At 39.3% G+C, this 17244-nt stretch overlaps 2 protein-coding genes across 32 annotated transcripts in view; both read right to left on the reverse strand.

The window, feature by feature from the left end:
• Sorbs2 (sorbin and SH3 domain containing 2) overlaps nt 1-17244 on the reverse strand; it is a 300895-nt gene that overhangs the window by 8331 nt on the left and 275320 nt on the right. For 20 of the 31 annotated variants that reach the window (XM_040731909.1, XM_040731910.1, XM_040731913.1 and 17 more), the window contains 5 exons: nt 16667-16713; nt 14122-14236; nt 13908-14036; nt 12961-13161; nt 298-387 (listed from right to left, as the gene is read on the reverse strand). In XM_040731909.1, the coding sequence (XP_040587843.1) occupies nt 298-387; nt 12961-13161; nt 13908-14036; nt 14122-14236; nt 16667-16713 (582 nt within the window). The remainder of the gene's footprint in view (nt 1-297; nt 388-12960; nt 13162-13907; nt 14037-14121; nt 14237-16666; nt 16714-17244) is intronic. The other 11 variants (XM_040731919.1, XM_040731917.1, XM_040731926.1 and 8 more) reach the window with 1 other exon arrangement.
• On the reverse strand, nt 6246-10841 carry LOC121134162. The gene is made up of 2 exons (XM_040731937.1): nt 8163-10841; nt 6246-6809 (listed from the first exon to the last, which is right to left on the reverse strand). Exons 1-2 carry the CDS (start codon nt 8559-8561, stop codon nt 6600-6602), a joined length of 609 nt encoding a protein of 202 aa, XP_040587871.1. The 5' UTR covers nt 8562-10841; the 3' UTR covers nt 6246-6599.

Raw genomic sequence — 17244 nt, forward strand, 5'->3', positions numbered from 1 at the left:
TCTCTCTCTCTCTCTCTCTCTCTCTCTCTCTCTCTCTCTCTCAGACAAGCAGGAGGAAGCCACATCTAGCAATAACCACACTTGCTCCGAGCTTTTCCTTCACAGACGACATTGGCACATATGGTACAGATGAAAAGGTCAGTAGCCAGACATCCCATGCTGCATTTGGATTTCAATTCTCTGCTCTCAATGTGGTAAGGGTTAGGGGAGGGAAGCACATGCAGTTTTCAAAAGGGAAGACAGAGAACTTTAAGAAGACTGCAACGGACAATTTCCAGGTAACATATAATGCTTTACCTTAGAAGAGAAATATTGGTAGAAATCCCCAGTGCACTGAACTCTCAAAAGAGTTTCCTTTCTTTTTAAACTAAGCATCAAGACCAGTATCTGTAATAGATACTTATAATATTGGAAATGACGAGCCTTAGCATCCTGCATAGCCACACAAATACTTCAGAGAATGAAATTGAACACATTTGTTGAAAATGGAAACTCAGTGTGATTTACATTGATCATTTGCATGTTACATTTTTTGGGAAATCTACACATTTGACCCAGACACATTTCAATCGTTTGCTGCTAACTGATAGCTACCTGCTGACAAGTCAGGTCTGGGCTCTGATAATAACAGAATTTAGTTGTATTAGAGCTGTCTTCAGAGTCCGGATCAGAGCTTGGATACACACAATGATAACCTAGAAAGATTCCCCCTGAAGTTGTTTATAGACACTGGGGTTCCCTCCAGAATGAGTCTGTTGATCAGGCCCCTTCCTAAATTTATCTCCCGTCTCTAATCCACATTCTATATTTAGTGCAGATTAAGTATTTTCACTACCAAAACTTGAAGCTTTATTAATTGGTAGCATTTGTTAACAGCATTCCTATAGTTTTTTTCCGACATCTATGTATGTATAGAATATGCAAATTTAAACCTAAAGAATAGATAAGCATTACTGAACAGATGGACGATTTATTCCTATAAATCGATATAAAATTCATAGTATTTAAAATTATAAAGTGATATTATTAAATATAAAATATTACAAGTATAAATTATAATCGTTTTAAGGATAATGAAGACTAAGCTGGGTGTGGTGGCAGAGGCAGGTACATTTTAGTGAGTTGAGGGCCAGTCTACAAGAACTACATAAGGAGTGCCTGTCTAAAAAAAAAATAATGAAGACCAAACCATCCTCTATTTTTTGAGATTTTTTAATTAAGGAATTTATTAATCAGTTTAAATATATGAAGAAGCAAGTGTAAATCTTCCATATGTGTGTGTTACATTTCCAATTCCTCTCTAAAAAAATTGAATACCACTTAAAATCACCCTGTTAGTTAACTTAAAGCAACCTACAATTTGAAGTTTATAGTCCATTATTTATTATCATCTTCTGATAATCTTACATAGTGCCTTTGATTCTTCAGTCTTCAAAATAATTTAAATGCATTGTCTCTTTGTTGGTTAGTAAAGCTGGGGTTTAGCTCTAAGTGTGAGGGTCACTTAGTTCCTGGGGGTGTGAGCCTGCAATTTCCTGGATTTTAATCATCTTTCAAAACATGTCTTTCTCCTTGCTTCCCACCCTCCAAATCTGGCCTTCCCTTTCCCTCCCGAATCATCAGTTACCCCCATAGTATTCACATTCTCAGGCCAGAATATAATCCCTTTATTACAGAGAAGTTGTATACCTCATAAAACTGTGACTTCTGAAAACAAAGCCCTTCTTTAACAGGAGTCGTCTTTGGATGAACTGCTAACTAGTGTGGCATGTTTCTGAGGAACATTGTGTAATCCCAGTATTGGAGTTAATATGTTTTACAAGGTCTTGGCCACTAGAGGAATAGTAGTGTTAATGGTCCCTTATGGATGTGCATTTGTTGCTGTTGGGGACACTGTCTGCTATCGACCTTGGACATTCAGCTCAGGTTCCTCATTCTAACATCAGAGTGAGATAAAGGCGAATATTGCCCCCTCATGGAGTCCATAAAGCAATAGATATTTCATCGGCTAGCTTTCCTTTGCTATGAAAAGATTCCTCTCCTCAGACTTACACACTGAATAGTCAGAAAATCACTTCCTATTATGTATCTTAGTCATGTGAAAACCACAGTGGCAACATTTCAACCTCACTTTGCACATTAGTTAAACCTGAAACCTAAAGACGTTGGATGGTTTACTACAGCAAATGACAAAAAGGGATGGTAGGAGAATTTTGATTCCCACGTTGAATGAAGTATTACGATAGACTAGATAGACTAGCTTGGTCAAGGTTAGCATCTACATTTGTCCTTAGTAAGGATGTTTGTGGTTCCTGTGGGATTGTATTCAAGCAAAGTGCTTCCAAATGCTGTCTTTGCTACTGTGTTTGCACTCTATTGCCACCTAATGGTAAGCAGTGGTGGTAACACGTTAAAAGTTGTTTTTGCCTTTGGTTGACGCGGGTCAAATTCCTTCAGTGTTGATAAATCGTGGAAGGATATTCTGAGACCCACCGGGTAATTTGAAGTAGAAAATGATCTGCTTTTCCTACCATGCCCTTCCCTCTCCCTCATTCTTAAGTCTCAGAAGAAATGATCGTTAGCCACCAGTGTGTTAGGTCTGTGTGCATTTCTATTTTAACAGCTTAGGAATTTTTATCCCGCATAGCGTCTCAGCACAGCTGAGGTAAATATAGAACGGCACACACTTGCAGCATTTGGAGAGGCTGACACAAACTGAGTATAAGAAGGCAGCTTTCAGTTAACAGGTCGCCGTGACCATATAGGACATTCTGAGCAAGGATTATACTATGATTATATTTCCTCGGTGAATCTCTAGCATTCAATAAAATTCTGAAAATCTGATGATGCGTCATGCTATTTCCACATTCTAATCATTGAACTTTTTTCTTTTATTTTCTCTTTTTGGTGTCACTGTGTGTATTAACTGTATGAAAACAGCGGTTTCATTAAGAAATTTCTGTACATATTACATCCTTTGATTTTTCTTTTTTAATCATTGTAAAATGGATACAATGTAAAATGGACACAAAATAGGCAGGTTTTGAGCACATGCTATTTTTCACAGCCAGGAACAATCATAAAATGCTGCTTATAATGAAGCTGGTTGGAAATCTACCCTGGAATCTGGGATCAGCAGACTTCACACACCACTGCAGATGGGAGTTGAAGGCCAAGTATTTATTTATACTTCTCTCAATCTATCCCAGGAGAATCCGCTATATGTTAGAGACTTCTTTAAAAAGCATGTGTTGTTACTTTCAAAACAAATGTGGAAAAATCTCTGCAAGCATTACAAGCTGTTACTGGGTTCCCAAGTCATCTTTTCTCAGAAAACGCTAGTTGTAGTACATACCAGCCAGAATTAGCTGGCTGTAACTCCGATAACTAACAATCCCATGCTTATGCTGATTGGCTGTTTTCCCTCTGAGATTATGAAGGTGAAACACAATTCTGCATAAATCAAAAGAAAGGAGAACTTTCTGCCCTCAAACACATTTATAAGATGGAAATATTGGCAAGGTGACGCAGAACATGCCATCTTACCCATGGGAACTTATGGATGAGATCCATCAATTTTTATAAAACTAACTTAGTCTCTGTCTATCCCTGTCTGCTCTCTTTCCTCTACCCCCAAGTTTATGTGTCAGCTCTGGAAGGCTGTTCAGTAGAGACTTAAGGATCTCTACAACAAACTGACATTTCCCTCTCCCTATAGCAATACAAGTCTTCTTCGACAACAAAAGTAGGTCTGACTATGCAAAGCAATGAGCGCAAGATGCCTTACGTAGAAAACGCTATCTACATTTAGGAACACTAAAAATTAAGCCCGGAGAACTGGAAACGCAGAGCATAGCTGTGTGGCAGGCAGGCCAAAGCTAAATCAGGGTTCATTAACTTAGACATGGTGAAAGGAACCTTGAAGTATGCATAGATGGAAATCCCCGGATTCCTTGGCTGCCTTCCCCAGAGCTCAGGGTGCCATTTAGAAACCATCATTCTCAAGTTCTGCAGATGTTACAGGACTGAATAGTTAAAGGGGGGGGGCGTGCAACTGACCTCAAAGCTCGGTCAAACCTGTGAGGGAATTGTGAGCAGGCAGACTCCAGAGGGCCGCCTTACGGGGGGCAGTGTGGAGAGAATGTGGCATGTTACCGCCTGAGCAACAGAGTCTTTTTGAAATGGCTCGCAGCTGAAAACAAATCCATAGCAACTAAGAGACATTGGAGCTAACGTGACTGAAAGCAGGTCAGCTTGGCAGACCACAGGCAGCCCTTTAGCTCTCCACACTGAAAACAGTGACTGGAAAACAGCACTTGAATATGAAAATGAGACAGATGTGAACTCCTGTCTGTGTAGTGAAGCATCTATCTGAGAGTGCCATTTTGGAGTTGAGAAACTTGACACATACAATAGGGAAGCACACAGCCCATGGCTCCTCGATTGCTAGTCATTGAACCTCAGGGGACTCCTCCTCAGCCTCACTTTACTGCCCAGTCACAGCAAAGCCACCTAAGGAAGAGGCGGGGTGGCCAGGATGACCATTGCAGGTGGGGGTGTCCGACCCTACCCTGGTAACAGGTGTACTGAAGGGCCTCTTAGACATCACTGGGCTATGAGGCGGCTTGCCCGGGACAGATGTCTTGCTTTTTAAATCAGCCTAGAAAAGCCATAAAAGTGAGTTAGTTCTCAATTTCCTTATGTGGCCTGCGGGAGGAACCTTCTTGGTTGGCTGTTTTCCATGCACACACAGTATGCCAAGCTCATGACTTACTGGCACAGCAGGGGCAGGGTGGGGGGGGGTTGAACTGTCTGCACACAGCTGCTGTCTGCTCCATGCAGTTGCCACCCTCTGGGCTCAGCTGCCACTCTGGTAGGGGACTCATGAGCAGAGGGAAGCTGGCAGGGTAACGTGTCTGAATGTAATGTAGGTGGCTAAGAACACACGTCAGAAATATTATCTCCTTATTAGGGGAATGCTTAATAACCGCATCCAAAACACTCTTCAGGCCATCTGTTTTTGTATTCACCAAGTGGCAAGCAGTGATGAACCAGGTGAGATAAGAGAAGACTTGGCCTAATGACTATCAAGTTTTCTGGAAAGCTTTAGGTTTTTTAGAGGTAAAAATGTCCTAACGAACTTCCTAAGAAGAAAATGATTTTTTTTTCTGGTGAGGGTGGGGTACTGTGTATTGCCCGGCTCCAACTACTTTTAACATGCTCTCAAAGATCTTCACTATGACAGTGGACAGGAGAGTCTTGCCATGAGTTTGCTTTATTTTTCTTTCCAGGGCAGTCAGGACCTAGCAATGCAGGGTCTAGAATTTGACTGGAATTAAGATAACACTAGCAAGACTAAAAATACTTTTGAGTAAAAGACTGTAGCTCTAGCTTAGACTAAAATTTCATGGTCATTAGTGGTCACAGTCTTATTCTCTTGGGATGATATATGGTTATCATGGCTGTCTAAGGCTGTGGAAGAGGATGTTTGATGCTCCCCTGTGTCCATACCTGTTTTTGTCTTCACTCATGCATATGGTCATTGAGAATAGACCATTGTTTCTAAACTTCCTTTTACCTGGCTGTGTTCATGTGAGTTAAAGAATAGTTGATATGGGTTAATAAAAATGTTATTATAATGATTTTATAAATACTGTTCTATGCCTATCAGAACATTATTTTCTTTTGTGTCAATGCTTTCTTTCCTTGTAGTGAATGAGAGATCCAAGACCAAATCACAGCTTTTTATATTTACAAGCACAGATGTGTTCAGTCAACTTATACTCTTCTTATGAGAGTGAAATAGATTTACAGGGCTTAGGAAACTCAGTGGGGGGATTAATGTACAACAGTTGTTCCTAAATATGAGATAAATATAAGAGACAAAAGTTTGCTTTCCTGAAATTAGTCATTTCATATATATATTAAAATATTCTTTTAAATTAAAGTTATTGTGAATACTTCTAGTCATACATATTATTCTAGACACATTGATCCCAAAACACTATATGAAATGATCTTGGCTCTCATGGTAGAGATAAACCTCTTTAAATTTTAGTTTTTTCCTTGTTACTATAATGATGGGCTCAATATCTCTCTAGTTTGGAGAGGTAAGATTCTAGAGCAGTGGTTCTAAACCTGTGGGTCACAACCCCTTTGGGAGTTGCATATCAGCCTGAATATCAGATGTTTACATTACAATTCAGAACAGTAGTAAATACAGTTATGAAGTAGCAATAAAAATATTTAATGGTTGGGGGTCACCACCACATGAGGAAGTGTATTAAAGAGTTGCAACATTGGAAAGGTTGAGAACCACTGTATCAGAGATGGCTGCTTTGTGGTCAACACCAAAGAATCATCCTTGGTGTATCCTGTGGAAGACGGGGCTCCAGACAAGTAATGTTGAGGACCACCTGATCTTAGGCTCTGTGAACTGGCTGATGGGTGGCATCATGTCTACTGAGAAGTGGCTGGATTTGGCCATGCTGATAATGTTAAAAGTTAGCAGTCACAATTTGCATAACTTTTTAGAGCTTGTCAGACAACATGAATCTCAATGCATATGCCTGCTGAACATGCAGTAAATTGAGCCACACTCAAGATGCAGTTACCTTTGATTCTGGTGAACTTATCTCCTGTTGATGTGGGTATTTGGGGAGGAGAGGAGGTGAGGAGGCCTGGGTGGGCTGAAAGAGCTCACAGGCCAGGTCAGAGACAGAGGCCAGAGGAGAATAACGCGGAGGGGAGGGAAACAGACAGCTGGGGAAAGGCGTAGCAGTTCGATCTTCCGAAGCAAATGAAGGTGGCTTAAATGTTGAGGAAAGACAAGATGAAGGGACATGGTCTTAAGACAGTACCTTCCACAGCTAATAACTTGAAAATGTTGTGAAATATCTTGGGGGAAGTGGTATTAATGTATTTTTGCTTTGAAAGCACTGACCTAGCCTATTAAATTTTAATTTCAAAATTTCAGTGGGTATGATTTTAGGAGTGTGGATGGTCAGAGATAACAATGCCTGTGCCCCCCCCCATCATGAAGGCAACAAAGTACCTAAAATTCTGCAATGACATACAAATTGCCTATAAAGTTGGTTAAAATAAGGTAAACAGTCACACAGCTAAGGAGTTGGAATTTCTTGGAGTACAGAATGAACTGTCTGCTGAGCCAACCTCAGAAGGATGAATGCTATGCCTAGGATACTGTCTGAAACAGGCAGATAACACATCCTGCAAATGAAACCACATGTCTAATCACACCTTCAAGATGGTAATATTGAAGGGGAAATTTGATGTTTACACAACAGACTTAGCTGCACACTTGGCTTATGACAGTGAATTCTATCTATCCTTCAGCCGTGGTTTCCTTCCTACAAAGTTGTGGCTAGTTATTTGGAAACAGAGGAATCATGGAAGGAATTACTTGTGTAATACCACCAATACTTAATGTACTACAAGCTTTTCTTTTTATTTAAAAATTTCAGAATTTCTAGATAATTTTTACTTGCTCTTGAATTTAGACAATTCACATTTGAGAGATCAACTTATTTTTGAGAGAAAAGTTCATAAACTTAAGGTTCAGGTCATTACCTCCCTTTATTGATGGAAACTCCTGGCCAAGGTCCTATGTAAGACCAAGTTTCAGGACCCAGGACTATAAGTAGCTACCAATCTCAAGAAAACAACTATTTCAGTTGTGTGACACTTTATTTACTTCATTGTTGTTTTGAAGACTGCCGTGTGCCATCTTGGAATTAGTCAAACCTGTCTATCCATCAGCTTTTCACCTCTAAAGTGGGGATAACCATATTTCCTAGCTCTCTGAAAATTAAAAATGTTTGGCTCTGAGAATAGCCTGACACTAAGAGTTAATGACTAGCTATCATTATGAATATTAGAAACATGATAAGCTTCAGTACATAAAAGTTAAATTTATAGTGACAAAGGAGTAATGGAAGCGTAGAATTGTACTATACAAATCCCCATCATTTCAATGAACTATGTTGTCCTTGCATATTCCTTCCACCCTAGAATTTCCAATGCTTCTATTCTGCATGAGGAAGCCCGTTAAGGCATTGTCAGAAGTAGATATTTAGTAATATTAACTTTTCTGGCTAATTCCAAAACTGGTTAGTCCTCAGTAATTAGGCAAAATTAAATACCTCATTACTGGTTTTTGCTGCACTGATGTCTTCCTTGGGGGTCCTAGGATGTGTGTGAATGCCTAGTGAATATTTTAAGCAGTCAGGGTCCTTATCTTCTTCCTCCTTGATGTGCAGTTGTGACGTCACCTCTGCGCTGCTGTGGTCACACCATGTGACATCTTGCTCTTGAGATCCTGGCAGCCATCTTTGGCATGTAAGCCCCTCACAGATTTCCTCATCTTCCTCTCCAATGACAGGAAGAGTTATAGGCAAGGCACCCACATGGGTGCATGCAGAGGCCACAAATTTATCACCTGGGACTTCACGGATTTTGGAAGGGTTTGAAAAGCCCCCTCTCTTTTTATTCAAATCTGTAAGTTTTCTTTGAGTGTCCTCTGTGGAATCCTGGAGAGACATCGTATCACCACGCTGGGCCCCAGCTGAGGTGGTACTTGAGTGAGGAGAAGGTGACAGACAGTGGGGTGACTGGAGTGGTACAGATGCTGGAGCCAGTGACAGGGGGAGATGAGAGGGCTCCTCCTTAATTTCAAGGACGACCTGGTGTAGGATGTTTGGTTTGGCCTGGTCAGATGGCAAGGTTAAAGTACTAAACTTCTCTAATTCAACCAAGAAACTGTCGAGGAAAGAGGATGGTGTCGGGGCCAATTGGTTTGCTGGTGGACACCATTCTGTGAGGGATAGTGGCTCTCGGGCAGTTCCCTGGAGGGCTCCTTTCTCTGTGCCGGGCAGAGCATTGTATATGGGAAGACAGGTCTGTTCACTGGAAGCCGACTTATAAATGAGCAGGAGTTATGAAGTAAAACAAAGAAAATAACAACACGTGAAAATACAACAGAGAAATACAGGAGAGGTGGGGTGGTGAGCCTAATTTTAACAGACATAGATGGAAGATGCTTAGATGTCTACGCTGGGAGAAATTACTTGAGATTTAAATGCATGAAATCATTTAGACTAATTGTGTTAGTTAGTTTGTTTGTTTTTAGAGACAGGGTTTCTCTGTATTGCTTTGAAGCCTGTCCTGTAACTCGCTCTGTAGACTAGGCTGGCTTTGAACTCACAGAAATCTACCCGCCTCTGCCTCCCAATGCCGGGCCTATTTAGACTAATAGTAAACCTTACTTGAGCAACTAATCTCTGTTAGTTTGGAAGGTATCTTAAGCATCAAAGGAGGAGACAGAGCTTCCTAGAGATCAAGAGGGCAGACAATGGAACCCCAGGAGGCCCAATGTTAATCAACCTCTCTGAGACTGCATCGACTCTTATCTTTATTTCAGATATAGCTGGGCATTGTTAGCACAGAGAAGTATCAAGTAACTCAGCATTGTTTTAATCTCTGAATTTATTTACCGTTCTCCCTCCCTGGAGAGGTACTCACTCCTTTGATTTTTACAATTGTCTCATATACATGGCATAAAGTATTTTAGATTAGTATGCATGAACACATGTTTAAGGGAATAAGTGCTAAAAACATATTTCTTAATCCTAGAGTCCCCTGTGATCAGAATGAAGCCAATATTGCAGAATTAGATATGAGATGCTGATGCAAACTCATATTCTAAGCTTGATATTTTATGTAAGCATAAGAATATAATTTATGAGGCTGGATTTTATGAAGCCAAATATATATCATTCTTTATATTTGAATATTACTGATACAATTTGAATATTTAAAATAAAACAACAAATGCAAATTCAAAAGGAGTACTTCCGGAGGGGCTGCCAAGTAATTGATTTATCCTGCTCTCCCCTTGCTGGACAGGAGGAACAATGCTGCATGCTGTGCATACAAAGGCCATGAAAGAGGCTGTAGATGATCTTTAGTTTAGTGCTTTCTAGATAGCTGATTTTGCTTTATGAGGCAAACAGTCTTGCAGAAGAGGTTGCTGGAAATGCATGTTCTATTTGACTGTTCAGGATAATACTTCACACACGCAGCCTGTGCTCTTTTAGTCATGGGCTTTGCTATAGCTAAGTGCACAGTATTCCCCACTGAAAAGTTGACTTAATGTGTTCTATTGGAGGATAGAGCACTTATTTAAGTTTTAAGGGAAATATGATGGAATGTCACCATAAGGTGTCACAAATGACACCAAGTATGACACAACCATGTGTGCCTATTACATATGATTCAAGTCTGCTTAGCCATTGATCTGAAGTCATACTGTACATGTGTTTTGTGATGAGCTGATTGCCGTACTGGTCCTGTAGATGAAGTTTCATTTGATAGTCCCAAGGACTATCAAATTCTCTTACTGGCTAAAACTCGATTTTATACTTGTTGTTGCAAGATTTGATCTTAGTACTTAGATTTTGGAAATGAGTGAAACTGATAGTAACTCAAGGTGAATATCTTTTTTTCCTCATTTGGACAGAAATATTATGTGCACAATAAATCTCTAGGTTTCACTATCATCATTGTGACTATAGTCTCCATTGTGATCTGCTACTATTGACTTGACTGTCAATGCCCTTTGAGCCACCTCTATACATGTTAAAAGGCCAAAAGAGCAAATGCTTTAAAATGGACTTGATAAGACCAAAAGTCAAATTAAGTGTTAATTTTGATTAAGGAGTACTTACATCACAACACATACTTACAACACAAAATTAAAGTTATTCTTTTAAAATATAACTTATTTCTTTTTATTTCATTGCATTGGGGTTTTATTGTGTATGTCTGTGTGAGGGTGTCAGATCCCCTAGAACTGGATTTACAGACAGTTGAGAGTTGCCATGTGGGTGCTTGGAATTGAACTGACGTCCTCTGGAAGAGCAGCCAGTGCTCTTAACTGGTTATTTCATCTTAAAAATGGGGGAGATGGAGGGAGGGGAGAGGGAAGTGAGGGAGGACTGTGGTTGGTATGTAAAATGAATTAAATTAAATAAATAAAAAGGATTGGAATTGAATTCTATTGTGCCAAAATCAGAAATAAGCAAAGTATAGTTGAGTCTTTCTCAAAATAGAAATACATCAAGTTATGTAATTTGAATTTGACAGAGTGATTCAAAACTCATCAGCATTCCTTTTCTCTATTTGCACATATAGGTTAAAAAACAGGAGCTGTGTCTTGTTGCTGCTTTTGTATATCACTATTTCTTTTTCCTGACCAGGGCAACACTACAGGAATTTCCTTCATTAAGTCAGGATATCCATCATCGGATAGATAACCAGTGGAGATGAAACTAGAATTTCTTTCTAATTATGGATGAAAACTTTGATATACTTTTCTTTTGAAACAGAGGAAGACAATTAGTTACTAGTGTAACTAATACATTCCTCTATTAAAATTTGGTATTTGTACATTCCTTGATTCAAAATATGGTATTACAACAAAAAACATGAATGGCATTTAAAACATATTCAGAGCAAAGACCACAAACACTGACTTAAAATATTTGCTTGTCATTGTTAATTACAGCATATGGGAGAAGTTCTTCAGTGCTAAGAAAGCATTTGTAGATACATGCTGTTCTCTTCTGCATAAGTTTATTTAAAGGTTCGGTCACTTGAGAGTCATCTGACAGTTGTTTTATGAAAAATGAATGATGGGTAAAACTTATGCGTATTGATGAAGATTCTCCCCCCCCCATTACCAATAGAAACTACTGAAGGAAGTATGTTGATCTCTAATCTAAATGCTAAATTTTAGAACCTTCATAATCAAGATAGTGCAAACTGCTCAGTTATCCAGTGATAGAGACATTAGGGTAATTAATTACCCATGACTAGAACCCATTTTTTGAAAAGGATTAGAATGAATAATGCCAAATACTAAGACTTTTTTTTTACGAGACAGGGTTTCTCTGTATTGTTTTGGAGGCTGTCGGTCTACTAAGACTTTTTAAAGGAGGAAAATATCTCAACTGAGACAGATTCATAGGTAATTTATTTACTATACAGAATAGCTTAGGTCCCTGGAGACCCTGACTGAAAATTATCTTGACTTTATCCTTTCACAATGTTTAATGGTCTGGTTTTACACATCCTTGCCTTGATCTCAACTAAAATAGTTAACATTATATAACCCAATACATCCCTTTTCACATTGGGAGGCATTTGACAATATTTTGGAAATAATTCACTGGTGATTTAAAACTTTTATATTTTAATATAACTGTAAAGGTGAAAGAAGCCCATACATAAACCCCTAAAATAGCTTATAATTCAACAGAAAAATGAGGAAAAATATTTTGTGACTAAAGGAATTAGAAGGATAGTTTTAATCTGATGGACCAATTCAAGAGGGAAAGCCCTTTTCCAAATTGTATTGAGAAAGATAATCATTTTCAGCTGGTGAATTAGTGGAATTTTGGCCCTAAAGCTAATGAGAAAAAAACTGACTATTTTTAATAATGTATCATAATTTTGTGCAAAATTATAGACCTCAAATTAAAAATGTCTTATGCTATGTAGAAAATGCCTTAAGACTTTCATAGACTATTGCACACTTAATAATTACATAATGATACACAATTTAGGGGTAGATTTTTCTATGTGTAATGTATATACACCAAAATACAGAGATGTATCAAGAAATGCTGATAACATTTCCTTTCTCTTTATGCACTTAAACTTGAAAATGGAATTAGCAAAAATGAATACTAAGTCTTTATCCCAGAATCTACTTGAGGAAAATTAACTTAGATTTTCTGATCTGGAACTCATGAATATGGACATAATATGAGTTTGTTTCTTTTCAATGACATGCTGTTATGATGGTCCCCCAAATCACCCACTGATAACAATATCCTGAGAGCCCAAGTTCAGAGTTAACATGATAGAATGGCTGCTTACCTTATTGGAACTTAGGCTGTGAATTCTATCACTAGAGTAGCTGTGGGGTAGAGGAGGGTCAGGGTAATCGTCAGCACCTTTTGCGTTCTTCTTGATGACTTCTACATAGGAGACAGGGAAGATGCCTTGCCTGCTGCTTCCTGGAATTTTACCTTCATACCAGTTTTGATCGACTCTTTTTAGAAGAATAATCCTATCGCCCTGTAACAAGCATTGGGAAATGGTGTTATAAGTAGAGACACTTAGATTGTCAGCATGGATGCCTGTTAAACCTTCCATTCATGACATTAGAGTCCTAAGGATGCTTGGTTAATGGGAATGGGATTATACTGATAAAAAATAAAATGATCTGCGGAAGTTATTTCAAAAGGCAGATGTTGTGAGAGATGCCACCTCAATGAGAGTAGACTCATCTACCAGATCAATGTGATTTGGAGGAAGAAGGAAGTGTTTCTGAAATGGGTTGCAGCAGCCATCCCCTGGAAGCCATGAAGTGGAATGGCATACCGCTTTCCTTTAATTTGCATGTCCTGAGAATTGACAAAGAGTGAATAAAAAGCAAGGGGCAAAGATGGTGACCTAGAATAGCTGTGGAGTGGGCTAACATTCCCCTGCTCTCACCAGGACAGGCTAACACCAGCATCCATTCTGATTGATGAGTGGCTATGCCATTCAGGCCATTTGAATAGAAACGTTGACTTTTGCAATAGTAGGCATTTCTAATCACTATTATGCTTCCTGCAGTGGGCAGGCTAAAGCCAGATAACTTTATTTAACTCTTTACTCAAAACTACAAGGGGGGCAGAACAAAGTTAGCAAGCTGTTAATTAAAGAGCAAACCTAGAAGGTACAGCTAGAAGGACGTTCTAGAAAACAAGTTAATCTATCTTGTGTTCAGAATTGTACAGTCTGTGAAAAAACCCCAGTGAAGAACACAGCCAGGTCACCTTTCGCAGGGAGAGTTCCACATTTGTGTCTGCATTGAAGTTGTATTTGGCTATGGCTTCGCCAATCTCTCCAGGCTGGACCGGGGGTGGTGGTCTGGCAGGTTGTGCTTTTTCTGGAGGTGTTAGTTTCTGTAATGGAGAACAGTTACTGGTTCTTAGACTTGTGATGACCTTTGGAACAGCATCCTTCTGGAGGTGAGGAGAAAGGACGTACCTCTACGTATGAGATTGGAAAGATGCCCACTCTGCCGTAGTGTTCCCCCTCATACCAGTTCTGGTCGATTTTCCTGAGGATGTAGACAGTATCTCCTTTCTTAAATGATAGCTCCCTGGAAGAGACATGACCAATGGACTCTTTCTGTATGAGTAATAATCTCATGATTGACATTGCATAATTATCTGAGAAATTCACTCCCCACATGAAAGCATCTGCCAAGCCCAGTTAGATAAGGATTTTCCTTACAAATTTTTGGAAGTCACTTATGTAATCTTGGAAATGATTTTGAAGAGCAAGTATCTGGATCACACCCTGTATAAATTGCCTCCTGCAATGACATGATATTTGAAAGAGGGGACAGATTATTGTGACCTTGCTAGTCTATAGTCACATACAATGTTTATAATCTAATATTTTGGCTTGTAGCAGGAGCATTTCTAAACATCAAGTTAATATTTTTGAATGTGTATGGAAATTACAGGCAATTAATTTTAATATGAATATAGAACTTTTCTACTTAATATAGGCATGCATTAAGGATTCTGGATATATCCAGTAAAGAGAAAGTTATATTATTCTCTAGTTTTCAAAGCTCTGCCCCTCTTATGTCAGAGCTAGAGTCCCATTTTGATAAATTGGCTGTATTTTTATTGCGTTTAAAATACTGGCTACTGTGGACCTATTGGAAATGAGATGTCATCTCTTCTATCTAAAATTGAGACATTTTGTTGGGTGAGTTAGTTAGCTTTAGTTTTAGAATGATTAGTTTTGAGGTGTTAAATAATAAAGATAGCTTTCAATGCATATTTAATATATATCTTGTTCATATTATATCTTTTTTGCCACTTAAAGGGACTAAAACTGGCCTGTTATGCAGTTTCAGAGGTATTTGGGTGTGTGAGTCTTGAAAGTTACACAAGTTGCCCATCACCCTGATTTTTAGGTCAAATGCAGAGCTACATTGGAGGTGACGGGTGTTCTCTTTATACCTTCTGAGAAAAGAACAAGAGGAGGACCATTAAGTTATAATAAGACTAAGCTATTTAAGGATGAACAGACCCACTTTCTTTTTGGGCTTCTGTGGGGGTTGGCGAATCTACTTCCCCAAAAGCTCTCATGGAGTTCATTAGACAGACCACCTCATGTTTTCAGTGACAAGTGGAATGGTGCAGACAGAAAGGCGCCTTGGCCTTTCTCTCCACAACAACATGGGAGAGCAAGGTTCCCTGACTCTCCATCAGGGAACCCCAGAAGAGGATGGGGTCCATGGAAGAGGGGCGTGGCATGTGGGGCAATCTGAAGTCAGTGATGCCGCCATAGTCCTGGTCTCTTCTGTGATGCATGTCATCTTCTCTTTGAAGCTCATTTTATTTATTTTGCATTTATCTGAGTGTGCCGGTGTATGTGCACACACATAATACCATGTGTAGAGATCCGACAACAACTTGTAGGTATTGTTTCTTCCATTATAAGAAACTAGAGGATCAGGTTGGCAGTCTTGGTGTCAAGAACCTTTACCCACTGAGTCATCTCATTGATTCCAAATCTTGTGGGCTTTTTTACTTTTATCATTGATGTTTCAAAATACTTTTTTATGCATGTATACAGTGTATTTTGATCAAGCCAACCCCCGCTCCTTCCATTCTCCTGTCTACCATACCCTCCACCTTCCCTTTCAACTTCATGGAACGCCCTTTGAGCTTTAGGCAGATACCCTTCTGGTAGGACATATTAGGAAAATTTCTGATGGCCTCTCACAAAGAATAAATTAAATGAATGTCTTTGATGTCGTTTTCTCATAACGTCTTACAAAATGTCACATCATGACCTAAGAACAGTAACTGGGACTGGAGTACAGAGGAAACAAAATGCTGTTATGCTGTGGTTTGTGTCTCGAATGCTTCACGAGGGCCCTTTGTTATAGGCTTTTTCCCCAGCTAAGCATTACTGTGAGCTTGTGATAGACACTTTGAGGTGAAGCCAACTGAGAGGCTTTCTGGTGATGGGGGGAGGGGCATGCTTTGAAGGGACATCCCCCTCCATGTAGATCTACTGTGTGCTTAGCACTAGTCTTCCTGATTTACCTGCCTTGCCTTTCAGGTGAAGACGTTCCCAAAGAAATGGGCTGAAAGAACACAACACGGGACTAGGAAAACATCAATGTTCAGGGAGCACAGAGCAGGAGCAGGGTTTTCCTTAGACGCTCTAAGCTAAGAGACTGGGCAGTCACTACAGGACCATCTGTGCGCAGGTTACCATCTATGGACTGTCCTTGATGCAGCTGAACAAGTAAATGAGGTCAATCTCCTCTCTCTAGGTAGAGATAGTTGCTCCCTATAACTTGTAAAAAGAATTCATTTTTGACAGGAAAAATCCTAGAAAAAATAATCTTTATTCCTTATTTTCCTATTCTGAATTCATTGTGCTCCATTAATGTGAGTCTTATTTGTAACACATCTCAATGATACACACACACACATATATACCTCCCTACAACAGTAACATGAAATTCAAACACATAGTGAGTTTTTATTCTACTTACTTAGATGTCTGAGCTTTGAAATCATAGACAGCTTTTGCAGGCAATTTCTGAAAAGAAAGGTAAATATTTAGCACTAATTTAAACATTTTATATTTCATATAAACAATATAACACATGTAAGTGATATGTACAAGTTACAAATGTATCAGTTAGTGCTACCCTTAGACTAGTGAGCTACATGGGGATACGGTAGCTGATTTCTTCATTAGCATTTGCTTCAGGAACTAAAGCAGATTAATGCCACAATAGGATAAAATGCCCACCAAGGATTCTGTCCTAGGTGTGTCATTTTTGAATACCACAGACATACAATTGTGGAGGGCCAGCTGCTCTAACCTTTGTGGGTTGGTGCTAGTCTGTCTCAATCATGATAAAAGAAACAAAAGAAACAAAGGGAGTTTTACATTCTTCACTGATTATCTAGGAAGTAGTAGCCCAGTTATCAAGAGGTTAATTAGCCAACAAAAGAGGAACGGGAGGGTTCAGGAATCCTTTGGCTTACCTTTTAGTTATGAAGTGATGCCCATGCCTACCCTCAAACTCCGGGGCCCACAAATATACTTGAGGAACAACATAGT

This window comes from Mesocricetus auratus, unplaced genomic scaffold, assembly GCF_017639785.1.
Source record: "Mesocricetus auratus isolate SY011 unplaced genomic scaffold, BCM_Maur_2.0 Super-Scaffold_100026, whole genome shotgun sequence".
Lineage (NCBI taxonomy): Eukaryota > Metazoa > Chordata > Mammalia > Rodentia > Cricetidae > Mesocricetus > Mesocricetus auratus.